The sequence below is a fragment of the Dipteris shenzhenensis genome, chromosome 7 (assembly GCF_047967505.1).
Source record: "Dipteris shenzhenensis isolate YYH24624 ecotype China chromosome 7, Dip_SZ_1.0, whole genome shotgun sequence".
Taxonomy (NCBI): Eukaryota; Viridiplantae; Streptophyta; class Polypodiopsida; order Gleicheniales; family Dipteridaceae; genus Dipteris; species Dipteris shenzhenensis.
The window spans coordinates 54,398,742-54,420,031 of NC_141602.1; the positions used below are offsets into that span (position 1 = coordinate 54,398,742).

At 44.4% G+C, this 21,290-nt stretch overlaps 1 protein-coding gene across 2 annotated transcripts in view; it reads left to right on the top strand.

Moving 5' to 3' along the window:
- GLY1 (NAD-dependent glycerol-3-phosphate dehydrogenase family protein) overlaps positions 1–17,506 on the top strand; it is a 33,367-nt gene extending 15,861 nt beyond the window's left edge. For both annotated transcript variants that reach the window (XM_087376916.1, XM_087376917.1), the window contains 8 exons: positions 4,913–5,049; positions 11,657–11,762; positions 11,942–12,143; positions 12,252–12,339; positions 12,439–12,586; positions 16,145–16,294; positions 16,426–16,575; positions 16,712–17,506. In XM_087376916.1, coding sequence (XP_087233042.1) covers positions 4,913–5,049; positions 11,657–11,762; positions 11,942–12,143; positions 12,252–12,339; positions 12,439–12,586; positions 16,145–16,294; positions 16,426–16,575; positions 16,712–16,726 — 996 coding nt within the window. In that variant the 3' untranslated portion in view covers positions 16,727–17,506. The remainder of the gene's footprint in view (positions 1–4,912; positions 5,050–11,656; positions 11,763–11,941; positions 12,144–12,251; positions 12,340–12,438; positions 12,587–16,144; positions 16,295–16,425; positions 16,576–16,711) is intronic.
- Positions 17,507–21,290: the final 3,784 nt, after the last annotated feature.

A 21,290-nucleotide genomic window follows, 5' to 3' on the forward strand; every position in this document is an offset into this window, starting at 1 on the left:
AAAATGACAACGGCAAGGCGTTGTTGGCAAAGGGCAAAGGATAGGGCAAGCCTAGTGGTGGCAAGCCCAAGAAGGATGACTTTGGAGATGAAGAGGACAATTCCAGTATGGAAAGGAAGTAGAAGAAGAACTGCTTTTATTGTGTATCAGCCAGGCCATTTTGTGAACGCTTGCAGAAAGAAGGCAGTGGATCATAAGAACAAGAAGGAGTTCGACTTAGATTCAAATGGTGACTCAAAAGCTTTGGCTAATGTGGTAGTCGGAGAACTGGGCATTACAGGACTACACAGGTAATTGGTATGCGCCTCCATGAGGTGCATGGTTTGCTTTCAGAGCAAGCACATAGGCAAGACGACGTTCTGGTATGTACTTTGTAAAATGAATGTGAGCCTTTATAACTTTCTGTGTGGAGAATCTGCTCTTCATGTGTCTCACGAAATGTGAGATTAGAAGACATGTGCCTTCCTAGAAAGCAAAAGGGGAAGTGTGGGTGCTTCTTCAAATCTCAGAAGCAGATTGTTGGAAGGTGATTATGGACGGGGTGTACTGAAGCCCAAAGATTACTTGCTTGAGAACTCAGTGAGAGTTCATGGTCCAGGTTATCTAAAGATATTCTTGGGATTTCATTTTTTGAGATGGTTCTTTTGTTGTGGACCGTGCCAGAGGGAGGACGGATTGAAACAGACCCTGAGAGCATGGTGCTTGGAAGACTCCAGAGGCTGTCCACTCATTATGAGGGGGACATCAGGAAGATTATGGCATATGGATTGTTCGAGCTCGAAGGCTGGAAAGTGGCTCAAGGTGGTACCTTGGATGGACGTGTGTACCAGGATGGTTTACTTGTGCAAGACCGGACCTGCAGGAGTAGAAGCCATTGGTTGAAAAGCCAGAAATCGGAATCGACACAGAGGGCTTCATCATGGATGCTATTGGAGCAACTTCATCGACGGGTGTTGGAAAGGTCACCTCCCCATCTGTAAGCCCCCATATGAGGAGAGCATGGGGGAGGGTGTACCTAGGAAAAGATAGCGGGCCTGTACGGAGACCTGAAGAGGGCAAGACAGGAGCATGCTGTACGGAATACTTGCAGAGGGTGTACGGAACTATTGGAGAGGTTCAAGTGCCTGGCAATGGCCTGACATCAGGCGGAAATAGGGCAGCTGGGCTGCTCTGTCCTTATATAGGGCTGAGGGCTGGCGGGTCGGCTGGCCAACCATGTTGGCCAGCGCACAGCCCCACAGCCTGCCTTGGAGTTGTACCACTTCCGTGAGGTTTTCTCAAGAGTTTAACTTGATATTTCTTGCACAGTTCCACCTCTTTGCATTCACATTTCTTTGCTGTCTGAGTTCACGGATCTCAGGAGGGGCTCAGCTTTTGTCCACTCTCTGCATTGGGCTCTATCTGCTTGAGATGCGACAACACAAAGCACTGCTATTGTGACAGATCAGAGAGAAATAGGAGGTGACTGCACCACAGGCTACTGAGGCAGACCAACCACAGAGACATATCACAGCCTACTATGCGTTTGAGTCAGCTCTAGGACATGCAGTGAGTACTTGTTGTGCTAGCCTGTGTGCTAGACCAAGTACTTTGTTGCGATATTCTAAAATTTCCTTTATGTAGTTGCCTAGCTCTTTGGCTGGCCACTCCAGTAGGGATTTCAGGTTGCTTCTATTGCCCCTATGGCATTCTCTGATTTGCGCATATGCTCGACATGTTAGGAGTACATGTTGCTCATTTTCTACTTCTCCTGCGGGGCTGATTTTACATACTCTTTCCTCTCTTGGTACCCTAGGTCTTGCCCATCTTCCCCTCTCCACCTCGAGATCATGTGAGCTGGTTCTGATTTTGCAGAGTAAATGTCTTTTGAATATCGATATATCTTCCCCGAGGTATTTCTGCATTCCATAGCTGTCCATTGGATTGATTTCCTGCTTATAAAACTGCAATTTTGCCCCCGGTTCTTGCCATAGCTTCTGTAGCATTCTCTGCGTCACTAGCTCCCTGATTTCCCATGCATCTTCAGGGATATTAGCAGTGGTTATACCCCATAATTCCATCCATTTCAGCCCCTCTTTGTGCCATCCAGCGCTTCGCGTAGCTTCCATTGCTTTGTGTGGTATCCTATTGGCGTCCATCTTTCCAACTTTGCTGAGGTATGCCATGAATTGGCACAATGCCTCTCCTTCAAGAGGTATCATACCTATCTCAGCCAACAAGATGAGGTACGGTGTTTGTGCCTTCACCCCTAACTCCCCTATGAGAAATCGTTTATGCAAAGTCTCTATTCAGTTCTAGTAGGCCCTAGAGAGCCCAGGTGCCCAGGCCGGGCACCCGTAAAGGGTCACTGTTTGTACAAGCATAGTATATGAACACTTCCTCATTTCCTAGTTCCATAAGTGTGCCTTTCTGCACTATGATATAAAGCTTTCAAACCTCCTAGGATTCTTCTTTCCACACATGCATTCTACTTGTAAGTGTCTGCAAATTCCAGCCCCAAATATTTGTATGTAGTGACATCGTCCAGAGGCTCCCCCTCAAAAGTGAGATCAACCTGTTTATTCCGAGTCCCAATCACCATCACTTTTGTCTTGGATATGTTGACTTGCATTCTTGAGTGTTTGCAGAATTTTCCTAGTGTATCCAAATGTGTTTGCATCTCTTTCTTGCTTTTTGCGAAGAAGACTACATCATCTGCATAAATAACCAATAAGAGGGCATAGCCTGCAATCTGGACACCTTCGCCGCTGTGTGTTCTCATCCACTCTTCCAATTCATCGATGAACAGACCAAAGAGAGTTGGTGAGAGGGGGCAGCCTTGCTTGACTCCTATGTCATTGCTTATGATGACTTTTCCTTCAGAGTATGAACCATCTACTAATGATTGCACTAATTCAGCTAATACTCTCTCATATAACCTGTATGTGGCTTCTCTGATCTTCTGAGGGACTTTGAGCTTTTCCAGTCTTTCCCATAGCTTTTTGCGTGGAATTGTGTCAAATGCTTTCTTAAAGTCTACAAAGCAACAGAGAGAGAGAGAGAGAGAGAGAGAGAGAGAGAGCTCATTAAAAGTCTTCAAAAGATCGAAGGCTTATGAGACTGAAAGAACCTGATATAACGAGCTAAAAGATTGGAGCCTCTAAGTGGGCATCAACACCCATGACCAATACAAAAATGAGCCATAATCGTAACTATACGGATACATAAGGAGAAATCCCTGAACTAATGGCTGGCAGCATTGGGATGTTGACTAGAAGCTGTGGAGATGTCAAGCCTAGGAGGGGGTCGGTGATGTGTGGGGATACAGGGGCATAAAACCTATCATAGAGCGCTGACGGCTGTTGGCATGTCTATGGTCCGTTGTGGTCTCCGAGCTATATATAGAGAGAGATGATATGATTGTATTAAAGTCGTCTTGAGACCCTTCTATGGAATTGGTGGTCACTTCACAACAAATAGTGATCTTTTACATCTCATGAAAGAAAATACTATAGACTTGCTATGTAGCTAGTACTTGTTGAGTAGCTTGTGTGCTAGTCCAAGTACCTTGTTGCGGTGTTCTAAAACCAAATTTACATAACTTTCTAGCTTTGTAGTTGGTTGCTTTAATAGGTTTTTCAGGTTGCCTCTATTTTATCTTTCTCTGGTGTGTGCATCTTAGGAAAATATGCTGCTCATTTTCCACCTACCTCGTGGGGCAGATTTTCCGTATTTTTTCTTCTCGTGGGACCCTAGGTCTTGCCCCCCTTCCCTTCACCTCTAAATCATGTGAGCTGGTTCTCATTTTACATATTAGGTGCCTTTTAAACATTAATATGTCTTCCCCATCCTATAGCTATCCATTGGATTAATTTCCTGTATGTAGAACTGCATTTTGGCCCTTGGGTCTTGCTGTCATCCAGTGGTTTGTGTAGCTTCAGCCTTGTGGGGTAATCCTATTGGCATCCACCTTGTCAACTTTGTTGAGGTAAGCGATGAATTGGCATAGTGCCTCCCCTTCGAGAAGTATCATACCCATCTCAGCCAGTAGGATGGGGTAGGGTGTTTGAGCCTGAACCCCCAATTCCCCTATGAAAAATCTTTTAGGTAAAGTTCCTACTCTTTTCCAATAGGTCCTAGAGAGCCTAGGAGCCCATGCTGGACACTCATAACATACCATTGTTTGTACGAGCATAGTGTATAGAAACTTTCTCATTTCCCAATTCCACAAGTGGCCTTCATGCACTTATTTTGGAAGCTGTACAAAGCTTTCAAACCCCAAGATTTTTCTTTCTACCCATGTATACCATTCGTAGTTGTCAGCGAATTCCGGCCCTTGATATTTATACGAGTTGACTGGCTCCAAAGGCTCCCCGTTGAAAGTGACATCAATTTGTTTATTGGAAGTCCCAATCACCATGACTTTTGTCTTAGCTATGTTGACCTGCATTCTTGAGTGTTTGCAGAAACCCCCCACTCCATCCAAAAACGCTTGCATTTTCAGCTGGCTTTTGTGAAGAAGACTACATCATCCGCCTAGACAAGAAATAGTAGAGCCTTGTGGATCGGTACAATTTGTTGAGCAGTGAGCTGCCATTTTGGGGCAAACCTTCCTCTAGGACCATATTCATAGCTTGGTTAGCATTTTCTTTGTCTCGTCTCACCCCCATGTGATTATCTCTGCTACTAGCCTGTGTGTGCCTCGAGCCTTCCCATTTGCTAGCTTTTCAAGCCATTTCCCTACGTCTTCTTCCGTTGTGATGTTGTTTGCTGCTTTGATGGAAAAGTGATGATTTACTTTCTCTTCCTCCTCTCTTTGGTAGAGGTCTTTGATGAACTGCTTCATGTCTTTCCATGTTGCTTTCCGAGAGAGAGAGAGAGAGAGAGAGAGAGAGAGAGAGAGAACCTGAAAGAGAAGACTCGCACTTGGCAGGTGGTAGTGCTTGGTGGAGGCTCGTTTGGAACAGCCATGGCAGTGTTACTTGCAAGGAATAAATCTGAGATGCAGGTCAGTCTGCTTGTCAGGGATACTTTTGTGTGCGAGTGTATCAACACGAATCATGTGAACAGGTATAAACCTTGAAGTGAACTTAGTTGTAGACTGTTGTTGGCTAGTTGAAGTTTGTGCAAGCTTACAAGATCTAGTTGGGCAACATATAAGTAGCTTCATGCATTTGTAATGGCCCTCATAGAGTTTTAATAACATGCTTTCAATAATATCAAACGTAGTGAGAAGGTTTTCTCTTGGTTTACAGTGACTACTTGAAGGGGGAATTATTGAAGGATTTTTGTTTTGGGGAGAGCTGCATGGTCTGAACGTAGTTATTTACTATTATGTCCATACATAGTTGTCATCAACTCGATTTCAAGCCTTTGAATCAAACATATTTGAAATGTGCTGGCCTTGGACTAGGTTTTCAATGGGTCGGACAAGGTAGTGATAGAGTTAAATGATTGTTTTAAATACATTTGCAAATGATTCTATGCAGTGATGGGTGCTTAGATTTGAGGAGTTGTACTCTCATGTTATATGAGTAAAACTTTAAAGAAAGGGGGCAGGGGTGGTTGATGTTTAAAATGTGGTGATTTTGAAGCACTAAGCAACCTCTCATTCTACCTTCTTCCAAATGTTTTGATATGTTAATCATTGGGTTTCATGCTTGTTTCCAATTTGGCAAAGAGTCATACTGGCACAATTCTTTTGAAAAAATGATTGCATGCAATAATGCTTTGTCTTGTTGTTAAGCTATCTAATGCAATTCATGCCATGGTCAAGTCTCATATTTTCCGTTCATTTACTTCATAAATTATTCATTGGAATTTCTACGCTTTATTAAAAGAGAACAAGAAAATTACTGAGAATCTGTTGAGCTCATTACTCAATGTTGGTCATGGCCTTACTCGATGTTGTTGTGACAAATATTGCCATTAATAGTTGACTTTCTATCTTTTTCTGTGATGCTTTTCCTCTTGATTTGATTGTAGAGGGTACACGCAGCGGAAGACTTATAGTAATGCCCAGGAGCTCACACAGTGTGCGGTGGGTGTGGAATCACAAACTTCTTTACTTATGTGCGTCACATAGATGTGCAGACTCATCAATAGACAATGAACCAACCAGATAGAGAAACCACCAAAAATATATATTTCTGTCCACAAATATGGACACAATACAAAAGAGACAGATCCAGAGTCCCACCAATGATGTGGTCCTCTGATCTTACCACAAGGTCCTTCTCATATCTGCTGGCTATCTCTAGACTCGAGTCCGCGTGCCCCACCTGGAGCTTCTGTAGACTTTCTGTCCATATCACAACACCTTGCAGCCCTTGAGAGCTCAGTCTGCAGCACACCTTCTACTCTCCTTCACCTCCAAGATGAGGCCCAAGAAAATGTCTTCTGGCTGCTTCTGTCTAGTGCTGGTTCTGCTGAACCGTTGGATAATTGAATGAGGCCCAATGGCCTCTTTATATAGGCCCCAAGGGGGCTGGGAAATACCGACCAGCCTGCAGCAGACTGGCCGACCAGACTGGCCGACCAGTCTGTGGCTGGTCCAGCCCTATAAGGGCACACAACCCAGGGCTTTTGGCCCAAACTTCCAGGGCCCTTTGGCCCTCCATTCAAGGCAGGGATCCAGCCTATATAAGGCCTGCCTTCTGCCCACTGACAGCCATATTTGCTGCTCCATATCTGGGCCTGCACATCCTGCCATATCTGCGCCTCTGCCAGGCCCTCTTCCCAGCCACGTGTCCTGCGCCGTACTCCTGTACATCCTGCTGTCCTGACCCGCCTGTACCGCGCCATCATCAGGGTCTGTTGCAGGCCCTTCACCTGCCCACTACCCTCGCCATGCTGACGCCATCTGCAGGTCCCAATCCTGTGAGGTGCTGCCCATGTGGCAGCCCCCTCTCTTTCTTCTCTCTTGGGCACATCCTGCCCTAGGTCTCCCTCCCCCACTGTAAACTACTCGGTGCTTTCTATCAATTCAAACAACGGATTTTGCAGAGGCATTTGAATGAGATGATTGCGAGTTGCCAAACACATATACTTGAACTTAAGAGTTTGCAATTAAGCTGGAATTAAGACTTATACAGCTTAAACACAAAATGACATCATTGGAGGATGCAATATGATTGAGGGGCCAAGACGGGCCCCCCCCCTTATCCAGGGTCACTTTATTCTTGAAAATGGAGATACAAGACCAAGGTGCAATGCACCTTCCAAACTGATGAACTCAGTGAAAACCTAGGACCTAGATACAAGACTCAAGAGCATATGTACAAGGTAGACAACAAAAAGGAGGACTCCAAGCTCAGGTTTCAGCTCTTGGCTTGCCCAATCCACAAGGAAGAAGCCTGCAACAATCACCACTTACATCCAACATTAGAGACAAGCACTAGTTTCTAGAAAGATAGTAGAAACAACATGAAATAGTGCTGTAAATGAGATAAACTTGACAATACAGGCTCCCTTCGTGACTTGACCCTTTTGTAGATGAAATCCTTGATGCCTCTGAAGCTACCTTGGGTGAGGAGAGTGTGGAAATGGGGCTGGAATGAGAACAGCTTAGAAAAACAGCCTGTAGGCTAGAGAGAGAAAGCTTTTATGGAGTGATAGCTGTAGAGAGAGAGTGCCAATGCTGATCCCAAGGGAGGAGATGTAAGAGAGGAGCTGCTGCTGTTCCAGAGGTGCACAGAAAGGCAGATTTCTGCAAGGGAAATGGGCTGGAACAGTAGAGAGAGAAATTCTGCAGTAGAGAGAGAAAGACTGCAGCAGGAGAGAGAAAGGGGCTGTGGCTGCTCCAGGCTAGGTGAAGGAGAGAGGATGCTGCTGCTGTTCCAGAAGAGCTGAGAGGGGGCAGATTTCTGGAGAGGAGGGGCTAGAACTGTAGAGAGAGAATGTGCTGTTGTAGAGAGAGAAAGTGCTGCTGAGGTGAGAGAATGGCCTGGGGAGAAGCTGGCTGCACCCAAGGAGCTGGAGAGGTTCTGCTGCATCATCCAAAAGGAGGGAGAAGAAAAGTGACGAAATTTTCATGTGTGGAATGAAGGGGAGAGGCCTTCTTTTATAGGCTCAGCCCCCCCCCTAGGCCTAGAGTGGAAGGTGGACACTTGTCCCAGATTTTTGGTGGGCTGCAGTCCCAAAGAGGACAGCCCACAACCTGCCCCAAATCTACCAGATTTGGGGCCAAACACTTGGCCTACATGCCCTGCCACTTGCCATGCATGCTGCCACATGTGTGGGACAGGTGGACTGACCTGCCAGCTCAGATTCCATGTGGCAGTCTGCCACGTGTCAGCTGCCACGTCACTCCCAAAAACCCTAAAATTTCAAAGTTGTCGGAATTTAATTCTGATCGCACCCACGGGTTCCTAACAACTTAGACTATCTATTGACGTACTCTAAGGTCATAATTGAGCCGTACTGAGCTCATTTGTTTGTCGTCTTATCTTGTATCTCCATTACTCTTGGCATGCTGCCAGGCCCACACCCAAAGCTCAGGGAACATTCTCTTGAATGGTTCCTAGGTCGGTATGCAATCTGTGCATTTGATTGGTCCCATGTTTGGGTACTCAGGTGGGGTGTGGTTTCTAGATGTCCCTCTCAAAGAGAGGCCATCACTCTTGTGGGTCACTAATGCCCATAATCCCAAGCAAGGGGGTATGCTCTGAGGGTCTGTTTCAACCCGTCCTTCCTTTGGCAAGGTCTGTAACCAATGAATATTTCCAGATAACCTGGACCATGAACTCTCGCTGAGTTCTCAAGCAGGTACTCTTCTGGCTTCAGTACTCTTTGTCCATCACCTTCTAGCAATCTGCGTCCAAGATTTGAAGAAGCACCAATACTTCCCCTTCTTCCTTCGAAGAAGGCCAATTCCTTCCAATCTCTTATCACCTGAGACAAATGAAGAGCAGAGTCTCTCCACATCATGCTATAAAGGCTCAAATACAGAATATCAATTACATACCAGACTATTGTACTGTCTGAATGTTCGCTCTGAAAGCAAACTCTCATTGAGACACCCACCAAGCGCTTGTGTAATCCTGTATTGTCCCCTTTTGAACTCCAGCATCCATCTGACCATGAGACCCCAGGGCCTTCCATGGAATCCACCCTCGTGTCAGTGTCAACAGCCACACACCTAGAAGGTACCAAGCGCTTCATGCTGTCCTTCACCTTCACAAAGGCATCTGACTCCTCGTCGACCCACATCTCTATGTCAGACATCCTTACTGTGATTTCTGGATCAACATATCTGACCTCGATAACACTCAGTGATGTCACCAGGAACAACTCTTCGATTACCACATTTGCTTTGGCCTTTCCCTCTAAATCTGATTCAGACTCCTTTTTGTTTTTCTGATCCACCTTTTCTTTCCGCAGTCCTTTGCAAAATGTCCTGGCGTATCACAGTAGAAACACTTCTTCTTGTGCTTTCTCTTCGAAGTCCCCTCGTCGTCAGAGTCGTCTTTCTTGGACTTGCCACCGTTAGGCTTGCCCTTTCCTTTGCCAGCGGAATTTTTCACCAGCATTGCCTTGTCATCTTTATCCTCGTTGTAGAGCTTCTCTCGAGCTTCCTCCTGTAGCAGTAATGGACACAACTCCTCAAACGTCAGAGGTTTGGTCCTCTGTCCTGCTGTCACAGCTGTAACAAAGCTCTTGAAGCTCCGAGGCAATCTCCTCAGTACCATCAAGGCCAGATGGCATGAGTCTGTCTTCTGACCAATTGCTGCCAGCTGATCCCTCACCACCTTGACCTTCGTCAAATGGCTATGTACCGTATCTCCTTCTTCCATATCAAGATTGTAGAGTTGATGCTGAAGAAGCACAATCCGGGAGATATTGTCTGTCTCGTACAGATCCTTCAGGGTGGCCCACGCCTCTACTGACGTCTCGGCCAACTGGATATGCGGAAGAACGGAATCCGCCGTAGTCCCTATGATTATTGCCAGGGCATGGGCATCTCTGTCTTCCCAAGCTTCAAGCTCCTCTTTGTCTACTGCCATGAGTATCTCCCCTTTACTGTCCACCATGTCCTCCGGCTTCGACTCCTCTCTCGTGATCAGCTTCCACAACTTCCGAGCCACTAAATGACTCCGGATCTTCACTTTCCAGATCGGGTAATTAGTCCCGTCTAGGTTCCCAGACTCTCCAAAATTAGGGATAGTGAAAGAGAGAAAACTGGGGGAGGAGGAAGGGAAAGCAGGGGCTGAAGAGGCTGTAGAGGTCGACATCTCTGCTGTTTATACCACACAGCAAAGTCAACCAAACTCAATTTCAGTAAACCAGAACTCTGAACGCACCTGACTGAACCTGAGTCACCCTCCTTCTCGCAAGGGCACAATCCTCCAGTCGTGGAAGTCGATTCCCTAGAGCTTCTGAATCAGGGTCGTCCTTCAGCAAGGTCCCTGCCTTCAGGCTCCCACACCTGTGAGCCTCCTACTTGAGCTCTGATACCATGTTAGAAAATACCCAACAGAGGGTACACGCAGCGGAAGACTTATAGTAATGCCCAGGAGCTCACACGGTGTGTGGTGGGTGTGGAATCACAAACTTCTTTACTTATGTGCGTCACATAGACGTGCAGACTCATCAATAGACAATGAACCAACCAGATAGAGAAACCACCAAAAATATATATTTCCGTCCATAAATATGGACACAATACAAAAGAGACAGATCCAGAGTCCCACCAATGATGTGGTCCTCTGATCTTACCACAAGGTCCTTCTCCTATCTGCTGGCTATCTCTAGACTCGAGTCCGCGTGCTCCACCTGGAGCTTCTGTAGACTTTCCGTCCAGATCACAACACCTTGCAGCCCTTGAGAGCTCAGTCTGCAGCACACCTTCTACTCTCCTTCACCTCCAAGATGAGGCCCAAGAAAATGTCTTCTGGCTGCTCCTGTCTGGTGCTGGTTCTGCTGAACTGTTGGATAATTGAATGAGGCCCAATGGCCTCTTTATATAGGCCCCAAGGGGGCTGGCGAAATACCGACCAGCCTGCAGCAGACTGGCCGACCAGTCTGTGGCTGGTCCAGCCCTATAAGGGCACACAACCCAGGGCTTTTGGCCCAAACTTTCAGGGCCCTTTGGCCCTCCATTCAAGGCAGGGATCCAGCCTATATAAGGCCTGCCTTCTGCCCACTGACAGCCATATTTGCTGCTCCATATCTGGGCCTGCACATCCTGCCATATCTGCGCCTCTGCCAGGTCCTCTTCCCAGCCACGTGTCCTGCGCTGTACTCCTGTACATCCTGCTGTCCTGACCCGCCTGTACCGCGCCATCATCAGGGTCTGTTGCAGGCCCTTCACCTGCCCACTACCCTCGCCATGCTGACGCCATCTGCAGGTCCCAGTCCTGTGAGGTGCTGCCCATGTGGCAGCCCCCTCTCTTTCTTCTCTCTTGGGCACATCCTGCCCTAGGTCTCGCTCCCCCACGCACTCCTCGTTTGGGGGCTTACAGATGGGGAGGTGACCTTTTCAACACTCCTGTTGTGAGATAGTGATTATTCACTTATAGAATCCTGTGTGTAAGGCAACATTATTTCTCATGCCAACAAATTGCATGTAGTTAACAGATTTGAGAGTTTTGTTTTGTTATTTTTTCTGCACATTGAAGAGCATATTCGTCCACATCAGAAACTGAGATTGCAGATTGTGTTCTTGTTGAGATCCCAGCAAGTATTTCCCACGGCATACACTGCCACTAAATATCGTTGCAACAACTGATGCAAAAGAGGCATTCGAAGGGTCTCAGTATTGCATTCATGCTGTTCCAGTACAGGTAAGAGAGAGCTTTTTATGGATGTCAGTTTTTCTTACTTTTCTTCTCTTGATTGCAATCTTGTCAATGGGGTCAGTATGAGTGTGCTAAGAACGTTTTTTTTCTTAGTTCTTGAATGCTTCTGTTTAATTTCTGGACCAGTGGACTTGTATTAATAATGTTTACTGTTGCATGTACAGTACAGTACAAGTTTTTTAAGGAGCATTTCCGAGCACGTTCCTGCTAGTCTTCCCTTTTTTTCAGTCAGCAAGGGATTAGAGTTATCCTCTCTGGAGATGATGTCACAGGTCATTCCAAGGGCACTTGGCAATCAACGGCAACCTGTTGCAGTCATATCAGGGCCCTCTTTTTCAATCGAGCTGATGGATGAGTTGCCTACAGGTATGAACTATGCCTTGATATAGTTTTCAATATTGTGCAGCTCCTATAACATGTTCATATCCAAATTTATACGATACATGCACTGAGCCTGATGATATTCATCTGCAGCAATGGTAGTGGCATCAAAAGACAAAGAACTGGCAAGGGCTGGACAACAGCTTCTGGCATCTAGATATTTGAGGATAAATACATCCAGGTAGCAATTTCATGCTTTGCTTTTATGCACAGAACTGGGGTGATTTGAGCAATTTAATCCTATATGCCATTACTGGATTTTGTTGACTTGCTACTGCAGTGATGTTATTGGTGTAGAAATAGCAGGGGCATTGAAGAACGTGCTTGCTATTGCGGCTGGAATTGTGGAGGGGATGAATCTGGGGAATAATTGCATGGCTGCTCTAGTTGCTCAAGGATGTTCAGAAATTCGCTGGCTAGCAGAAAAGGTGCACCATCGAAGTGTTTGCCTTATACATGTTTTAAGCTGCCTTGAAGATATTGGTGTTAGTGAAGGTTTAGGTGAATTGTGAGAAGCTTTTGGTTGCATGAATCTGTGCACCCGTCGCCCATGCCTCCCTATAGTGCAAAAATAGGAACTCCTGATTACGCTTTGAAAAAGAACAATTTAGCCGTGCTAAGATTTTGTGTGGACCAGGCCCTTGAAGGCTGCTTCCATGAGCAGCCGCAGGACACCTCTATCTTGATACCATGAAGAATCCACCAAGGGGAGCTAGATGGCCAGCAAGTCGGCAGTTGGGCAAGCCTCCTGTCTGCCAATGAGTAAGAGCCAACTCAGATTTGCCAAGCAATGACATTGGTAATGGTCTTCTAGATGTCCTCTCCAAGAAAAGAGGCCCTTTGTTGAGTTGTGAGGGTTACTCATGTTATCTCCGACCGGACCACAGAGGCATCTTGTATCAGGTAGGCCCGGGAGTCACTAATAGCCTCACTAGGATATCTGTTTGTGGTTACATCCTTAGCTAACCTAGGCTAGCTAGTGACTCATATTGGGTCATTGGATACCCTAGTGGGTGGGGTTGGTGGGTAAGGAAGGATAATCCTTACCAGAGTGTTATATCTGGAAGGAGGTCTAGAAGGGAATGGAGCCTGTATATTAATTATAGCTGTGGACTGTGGCTATATAGTGGCATATCGGGCTCAGTGTTGGGACACGATCAGTACCTGGCAATACATTGAAAGTAGACTATTTTGTTTGTAGAGGATAACTTCGAGCATGTTTGTATGCTTCATGTAGATATACGTTTGTGCTGTTATGGCAAAAACATGCGAATTTCACAATGTCCACACCTTCTACATCAAGACATTGTCACTGCAGGGGCATTTGGAAATACTAAGGCAGTGGTCAATGTTAGGTTAGTAATAAGGTTAGGGACACATTTCCCTTATTGATGTTTCCCCCGCTTGATCACACTTAGTGGTTGAGTTAGTTGGTTGATTAGTTGTTTGAGCCCCGATTAGGGTTACACCTAGAGTTTTAGGGATCTATACCCTTTTATTTCATTTCAACGTCTTATTTGCTAAACAGGTGAGCCTTTTTTTGAATTTAGTATTTGTTATGGTAGGCCCCAAGAGGTTATGGACATATGGGAGTGTAGATATAAGTTTGATAGGCCTGTTAGAGAAAAGGGATTGCTTGTTACAGCCAACCCCTATGCAGCAGAATAAAGAACAGGTCTCACAACGAAAACTCCAAATGCTAACTCACTCCGTGTGCTTGTACGTATAGAGAGAACACATCATATAGAGAGAGTACACACAGATGCACAGCCAAACACTTTCATATATAGATAACAGATCCAAGCACAAAACCTTGTCAAATGTGTACCATCATCTGCAACAAACGATCTCTGAGGTAGGGCACCAGGCTGACTCTGTTTGCTGCTCTTACTGGGGTGAGAACTCTCCTAGATCAAGGACTGTCTCCTTCAGACTTCAGTGGCTGCTCTAAGTGAGTCTACTGCTGATCTTCCTGTAGATGTTCCTGTGCACCACAGTACGGCTCTTATATGGCATGTAGATCTGCCTCTATGTGTGCATGTGGATGGTGCAAAAGCTCCTGCAAACTGACTGCGGGATGTGCCCTCAATGGGCCTTTAGATCAAGGACTGTCTCCTTCAGACTTCAGTGGCTGCTCTAAGTGAGTCTACTGCTGATCTTCCTGTAGATGTTCCTGTGCACCACAGTACGGCTCTTATATGGCATGTAGATCTGCCTCTATGTGTGCATGTGGATGGTGCAAAAGCTCCTGCAAACTGACTGCGGGATGTGCCCTCAATGGGCCTTTATACTCTCCAGACTGGCCGACCCACTCTGTCAACCAACTGACCAGCAGACAGGTCTGCCGACCTGCTGCTACCTCCTCCTGCCTATAAAAGGATTTCTTGGAGCTGCTGGATGCTCGTTACTGTGGCTGGCCCCGCTGTAGCCTCCAGGACTTCTTCTCTACCTGACCAGTCCAGCAGTCGTCTGACCAGTACCTGCTGCACATGTGCAGAGTTCTGGATGTGCTGTACCCGACCACGTCTGCTGTACTTGCCGACCAGCACCTGTGTGCTCTGCCCGAGCCCCATGTCCGTGGGCTCTTGGATGGGCTGCACACAGCTCCAGAACGAACCCTTAACAAGGGCAAACAATCAGCCCATAGGGCTGCCCTAAAATAACATGAAGAAGGAACTCTTTCTGGCCATGTGGCATTCATCTTGCTAGCCTGCCATGTGGCATTCATCTTGCTAGCCTCAGTCCATCCCCCTAAATGTGCCCAAGGGAAAATCCCGAAGTCATGGGACCTGGTTCCTCTTTTAAACATTGAGATAGCAAGATACTTGTGCATTTCGTACTTCTCCATTAGATTATTCTCTTGCTTGTAGAATCCCATTTTTGTTTCTGGGTCTTATCGTAATTTATACAGCATTTGCTGCATGACTAGCTCTCTGATTTCCCCTCATCGTTTGGGATATCCAGATCATGTAGCTTCTACATCACTCGATCTACTTGAGCCCTTCTTTGTGCCACTGTATTTCTGGTTGCCTCCGTGGCTTGGTGCAGGCATCTGTTTGCATCCATCTTCTCTACCTTGTGAAGGTATGATGTTATGTACTTACACAGAGCTTCCTTTTTGAGGGATATCATTAGTGTCTTTGCGAGCATGAGGGGGTGAGGGGTTTGCACTTTGACCCCCAGGCCTCCTATGAGAAACTTTTTGTGAACTGTTTCTATTCTTTTCCAATATTCTACAGAGAGTCCAGCCAAGGTTGGGCATCCATAGAGGACTACTGTTTGAACAAGCGTGTGTAGAGGAACTTCCCTCATTTCCTTTTCGGCAGGGGATATCCACTGGATGTATAGGCCTCCGTCTCGGTTGTTACCCCCTGTTCTGGACAGTCCCTAGGCAGTGAGCTGGGATTGCCGGAAGGTTGGTACGGGACAGCCAGACTTTTTTCTCCTTGTATTACCATCATCAGCCCTTTTTTGGCAGCAGATTTGCATGGGGTTTTTTCAAGAATTAACAGAAGTTTCCTTTGCAAAAAAACGAAGAAGGAACTTCCTCATTGCCCAGATCATAGATGTGCTTTCTTGCATTTATTTGAAGCTGTACAATCTTTCAAACTTCCCATAACTCCCATGCATTCCACTTGTAATTGTTCCCAAAATCAAGCCCTATGTAATTGTAATTTGTAGGTGGTGACTGCTTCTAGGGTTTCCCCTTTGAATGTATGTTCTTGTTTCTTGTTCCTGTCACCTTGCCCTTTGTCTTTGCAATATTGACTTCCGTCCCTGAGTGATGGCAGATTATACCTAATGCATCCAGGTGTGTTTGCATTTCGGTTTTGTCTTTGGCAAAGTGAACTACATCATCTGCATTGAAGGTGAATATAGACATCCCCAAAAGCCAGCATGTTTCCTTGGGAAGGGGGTGGTATTAGGGCTTATCTTATGTTGTCTGTTTTCTGCTACACTACTTACTGTGTGGAGTGTCTGTGCAGATGGGTGCAAAATCAGCAACTCTTGCAGGCTTGTCTGGCGCAGGGGATATTATGCTTACCTGTTTTGTCAATCTCTCGAGAAACAGAAGTGTAGGAATAAGGCTTGGTTCTGGAGAATCACTAAGTGATATACTGTCCTCAATGAATCAGGTAGCTCTTGCAAAAGTAGTCTTATTTTTCATTTATTCTTCTGCATCATGCACCTGTTATAGGGACCATCGTAATGCAAATTGGATCCTCTTAGTTATGTAACTCAATGAGATTGGCTCCTATATGGGCAGGTTGCTGAAGGTGTTGCGACTGCAGGAGCAGTGATTGCTCTGGCTCGTAAATACCGTGTTCAAATGCCTGTGCTGACGGCGGTGGCTAGAATTCTTGAAAATGAACTCACACCAAAGAAAGCTGTTCTTGAGTTGATGAGTCTTCCGCAGGTTTTACCTACTATATGAATGACGATTTTTTTTCCCAACTGAAAAAATCTAGGCGATTTCAATGATTCTCTCTAATTCAAGTTTTGTTCATCACCCTCGAGGTCGAACTTTTCTTGATTTTGCTTGTTCCTGGCAGGTCGAGGAAGTTTAGCAAGCTTATTTAACAGAATCTGTCTGGATATCAAATGCTTTCACACAAAATTGCTGACTAGTGGCAACAAATCAACATTCAATTCTTTTGCCACGAGAATATATGTTTTCCCCTTGGGGTGCATCAGTCTGAGCTGTTGCTATGAAGGCTGTGAAGCTAGCTGGCTGAGAAGAATCAGTATTGTGCAAAAGTTTGTTCATTGTTTCCAAACACTACCAGAAATGAAGTGCATTTATCAGTACCAAAGGTGGGACACGACATTGGAAAACTTCTCTGCTGCAATTACAGTACTCTGCATCAAGGTCATATAGGAACTTCACAGCAGCTGTAAGGCATTCCTTTCTGTTAGGGATGCTGTCCTCCTAATATTTTGTATAATGTGAGAAGTCCAAGAGATTTATGACACTTTCCTTAAAATGGATGCTATGCAACACTCTTCTCGAGTTGGACAAGACCTTAACCAAAAACCTTAACCGGTCCATAGCGCCATTTCTTACTGCTCTGCTTTTTGGCATTGCGTAGAGCAGGGACCTTCATGCTTCTGTGCCCAAAATATCGATGCCTTAACCTTTACACCAGTCAGTTGTTTGAAATTCGCTAGTACAGCGCTAAATTCATCTCTATTTAATCTCCCTGTGTAATAATGATTGCAAAGGATTCAGATCTTTCCACTATGTGGCAGATTTTGTTTTTATGACGACAGATCCTACAGGAAGGGAATGAATAAAGAGGTCAATTTGTGGAAGAAGCATTTGAGATATGCTCATGGTTTTGGCTCAATCTCACTAATTTTTCCCTGTTTTCTCATTGATGGAGAGTGTTCTAACTATGCAATTAAGAGGACATTTTTTATTTTTAGGGTTAATTTTTTTATAATGGTGTATTTTTAGTTGCGCAATCTCTAAATGTGCCGGAGCTATGCCTGCTTTGTTTAGTTCATGTGGAAAAGAGGGTGGTGATGGATAGTAAGGAATGTGCCTATTAATTGAGCTAGTGACAAACTCCATGTGGCATGGCACATTTATGGTACATAGACCATGCCTTGGCTAGTGGCACCTCTTCTAGAGGTCCATGGTGATCTTTTAGGGGTATATTGTCCATGTAAGCAACAATATAATTGTCGATAAAATGGTTTTTTTAAAAATACATTGGATGTCACGTATTTTGAATTACTCCATGTGGCATGGCACATCTATGGTACATAGACCATGCCTTGGCTAGTGGCATTGCTTCTAGAGATCCATGGTGATCTTTTAGGGGTATATTGTCCATGTAAGCAGCAATATAATTGTCGATAAAATGGTTTTTTGTAAAATACATCGGATGTTACGCATTTTGTATTAATAGTTTTTTGACATTGTAATTTTGGCCTTTTTTCTAATAAATACTTTTTTGATAGTTGGTGTTTTTGACAAAATAGGATTTGAAATAGAAGGGGTTATAAGGCTCATGTGGCATGACACATTTATTGGTACAGGGACCATGCCTTGGCTAGTGCCACATAAAATTTGATTGCTTCTAGAGGTACATGGCAATCTTTTAGAGGTATTGTCAATCAAAGCAACGATATAATTGTCGATGAAAAATATAATGTCAAAGTTATTTTCAAACTTCGATACACCTTGGAAAACTTCTCTTTTGAGGATTTGAACCTAAATAGGCTCAATTATATACAACTTAAAACTTTGTTGGATCACTTCTTAAAACTAAAAGCTTCCTTTTAAAGCAAAGAACTTCATCTAAATAAGGAACTTTTGATTTCTATTTTTACTTCTCCTTATCTTGACAAGCTCGAACTCAATTTTTGAAGTCTCCTAAAGTAATGAATTCTCTCCCTGATTATGTGAGAAGAATTTGGAAGCATCTAGCAGTCGCTTGGAAGTATGTAAAAACTTTAGGTCAAAAGGCTTTCAGAGCAATCAAAATCTTACATCCTTGTTGTAAAAGTAAGAGATTCAAAGCTTTATTGATGCTGATTTAAGACATGTGGTCATAGATGATACTTCAATTTTGCTTTCTAGTAAAACTAAAGAGACCTTTTCATGAAAGGATGAAAGAGGGGCAAGACCGAGGAGGTTGCACCCTCAGTTGTCAAACAAGCTGCCCTTGAAGAGAGATGGATTCCCAAGCCTCTTGCAGTACTATTGAATACTCAACAAGATGATCAAAACATCAACAGAAATAATGGAAAGGGTAAGGGTACTATTGACACATCTACAGCGAACAAAAACTCCTTTGAACCTCGCAAAGACAAAGAGGATTTCATTGAAGGAAGCAATAGATTGAGCTAGGATGACAATGTGATTATTGAAGTTGGTTCGCCAAAGACTTTCAAAGCAGTCAATCTTATATCCTCGATGTAAAAGTAAGAGATTCTAAAGCTTTATTAATGTTGATTTAAGACGTGGTCACAACTGATACTTCAATTTTTCTTCGAATAAATAAAGAGACCTTTTCATGAAAGGATGAAATTTTGATAAAGAGAGGCAAGACCAAGGAGGATGCGCCCTTTGTTGTCAAACAAGCTGCCCCTGCAGAGAGATGGATTCCCAAGCCTCCTGCAGTACCACTGAATACTCAGTAGGCTAATCAAAACATCAACATAAATAATGGAAAGCGTAAGGATAATGTTGAGACATCTATAGCCAACAAAAACTCCTTTGAACCTCTCAGAAACAAAGAGGATTTCATTGAAGGAAGCAACAGATTCAGCTAGGATGACAATATGATTATTGAGGTTAGTTCGTCAAAAGAGTTTGAAGAGGATGCTAACAGAGAGGATGCCATTGAAGGAGTAGAGGAGAGTGAAGAAGAATAAGAAGAAGATCAACTCAAGGGTACTCCAGTTAACCAAGGGGACTCTAGTCAAGGCAAAGCCTTTACTATGGTATAACACAAAAGAAGACAATCTAAAGCTGCTACTGTGCAGGTAAATAGCCCCAACCCTAGGGCTGAGAAGGGACAGAACAAGGGATGCCAAGATAAACTAGTCTTGTTTTTTACTCTTAATATTAGAGGGTTAATGGACCCTAGTAGAGGTGAAGAGAGAGTTTTTTGATTATCTATCCCCTCTTTTTCTAGCATTACAAGAGGTCAAGGCCTGTGGAGACATGTAGGAGATTAGGTCAAAAACTATAGACAAAAGAAGAGTTTGGTATTGCACCTCACATGTGGAGGGTAAGGGTGGGACTGCCATTGAAGTCTTGTCTCATTATAATGGAGGTGTCACTCAAGTCATTACAGATGATCAAAATAGATGGGTGATGCTCAAATGCCTTATCAACAAGATGAATTTTGCAGTAATTTCTCTCTATGCCCCTAACTTAGCAGTAGACTGAAAACTCTTATGGGACTCTTTATTGTGTGTAGATGGCAACTGTTTTTCTATGGGAGATTTCAATATGGTTGAGATGAAGAAAGATAGATGGCTAGAAAAGGGTACTGTCATCAGAGGTTCTGAGCTGTTGTCTTGGGAAGAATGCAAAGAACACTTACAGTTGGTAGATGCTGGTACAGATGGTGAGTTTACCTAGTGTAATAGTCAATTGGGAGATAATGGGGGGGAAGCTAGATTAGATAGGTTTTTATGTGTCACATGGTCTTTTGAATAATCTTCTCTCTTCAAAAACTAAAACTTTCTCCTTCCTAACTCTTTCATACCACAAACCTGTCTTGCTAAACTGTGACTTTGGGTCTGATAGTAGGGGCTCTTCTTGGTTCAAAGCTGACCCAAAGCTTTTTGCTTTAAAGAGTGTGCAATCTTTGATTAAGAAGGCATGGCTAAATGCTTTTGGTAAAGGCTTTTCTGCTTCAAAAGCTTGGGCTGTGGTTGTTGAGGATACTCAAAACATTCTCAAGGCAGCTAGAAAAAATAGAGCTAAAATAAGGGCTTAGAGAATGGACCTTATCCAGAGCAACATTAAAAATCTAGAACAACAAGCCAAAGCAGGGGATACAGTTGCACAAGAGGATCTTCTTGCTGCCAGAAAGGAACTTAGGAACAAGAGCAGATCATATTAAATGACTCCAATATTTACTTCAGGGATTGGTGGGTAGGGAAAATAGATAGACCTTCCAAAGAGACCTTCAAATTGATCAGAAGAAAGAGAGTTCATGAGGATATACCACTGTTAAGAAAAGCAGATGGCACTCGTGTGTCATCCACAGAAGAGAACATCCAAATTATTCAAAATCATCTCCAGGTACTCTTATCCTTTGCAGTTAGTCCAAATGAGGACACTAAGAGAGCTAGACAACTTTGCCAAATAATAAGGAAAAATACTTTTGAAAAATATGATCTTCCTTTTCTTGAGAAGCCCTTTACCATTGAAGAGCTGAAGGAGGCAATCATCGTGATGGAAGGAGGCGGCCACAATGATGGCAGATTGCAAGACACTAGGAGAGGATGGTCTCCCCATTGAGTTTTACAAGACTTTATGGGATCTAGTTGGCCCCTACTTACTGTTACTGTGGCAAGAAAGTACTGTGAAGGGTTCTCTCCCCTCTCATGTCAATGGAGGAATAATCAAGCTCATCCCAAAAGAGGGTCCCAAAGATGAGCTAA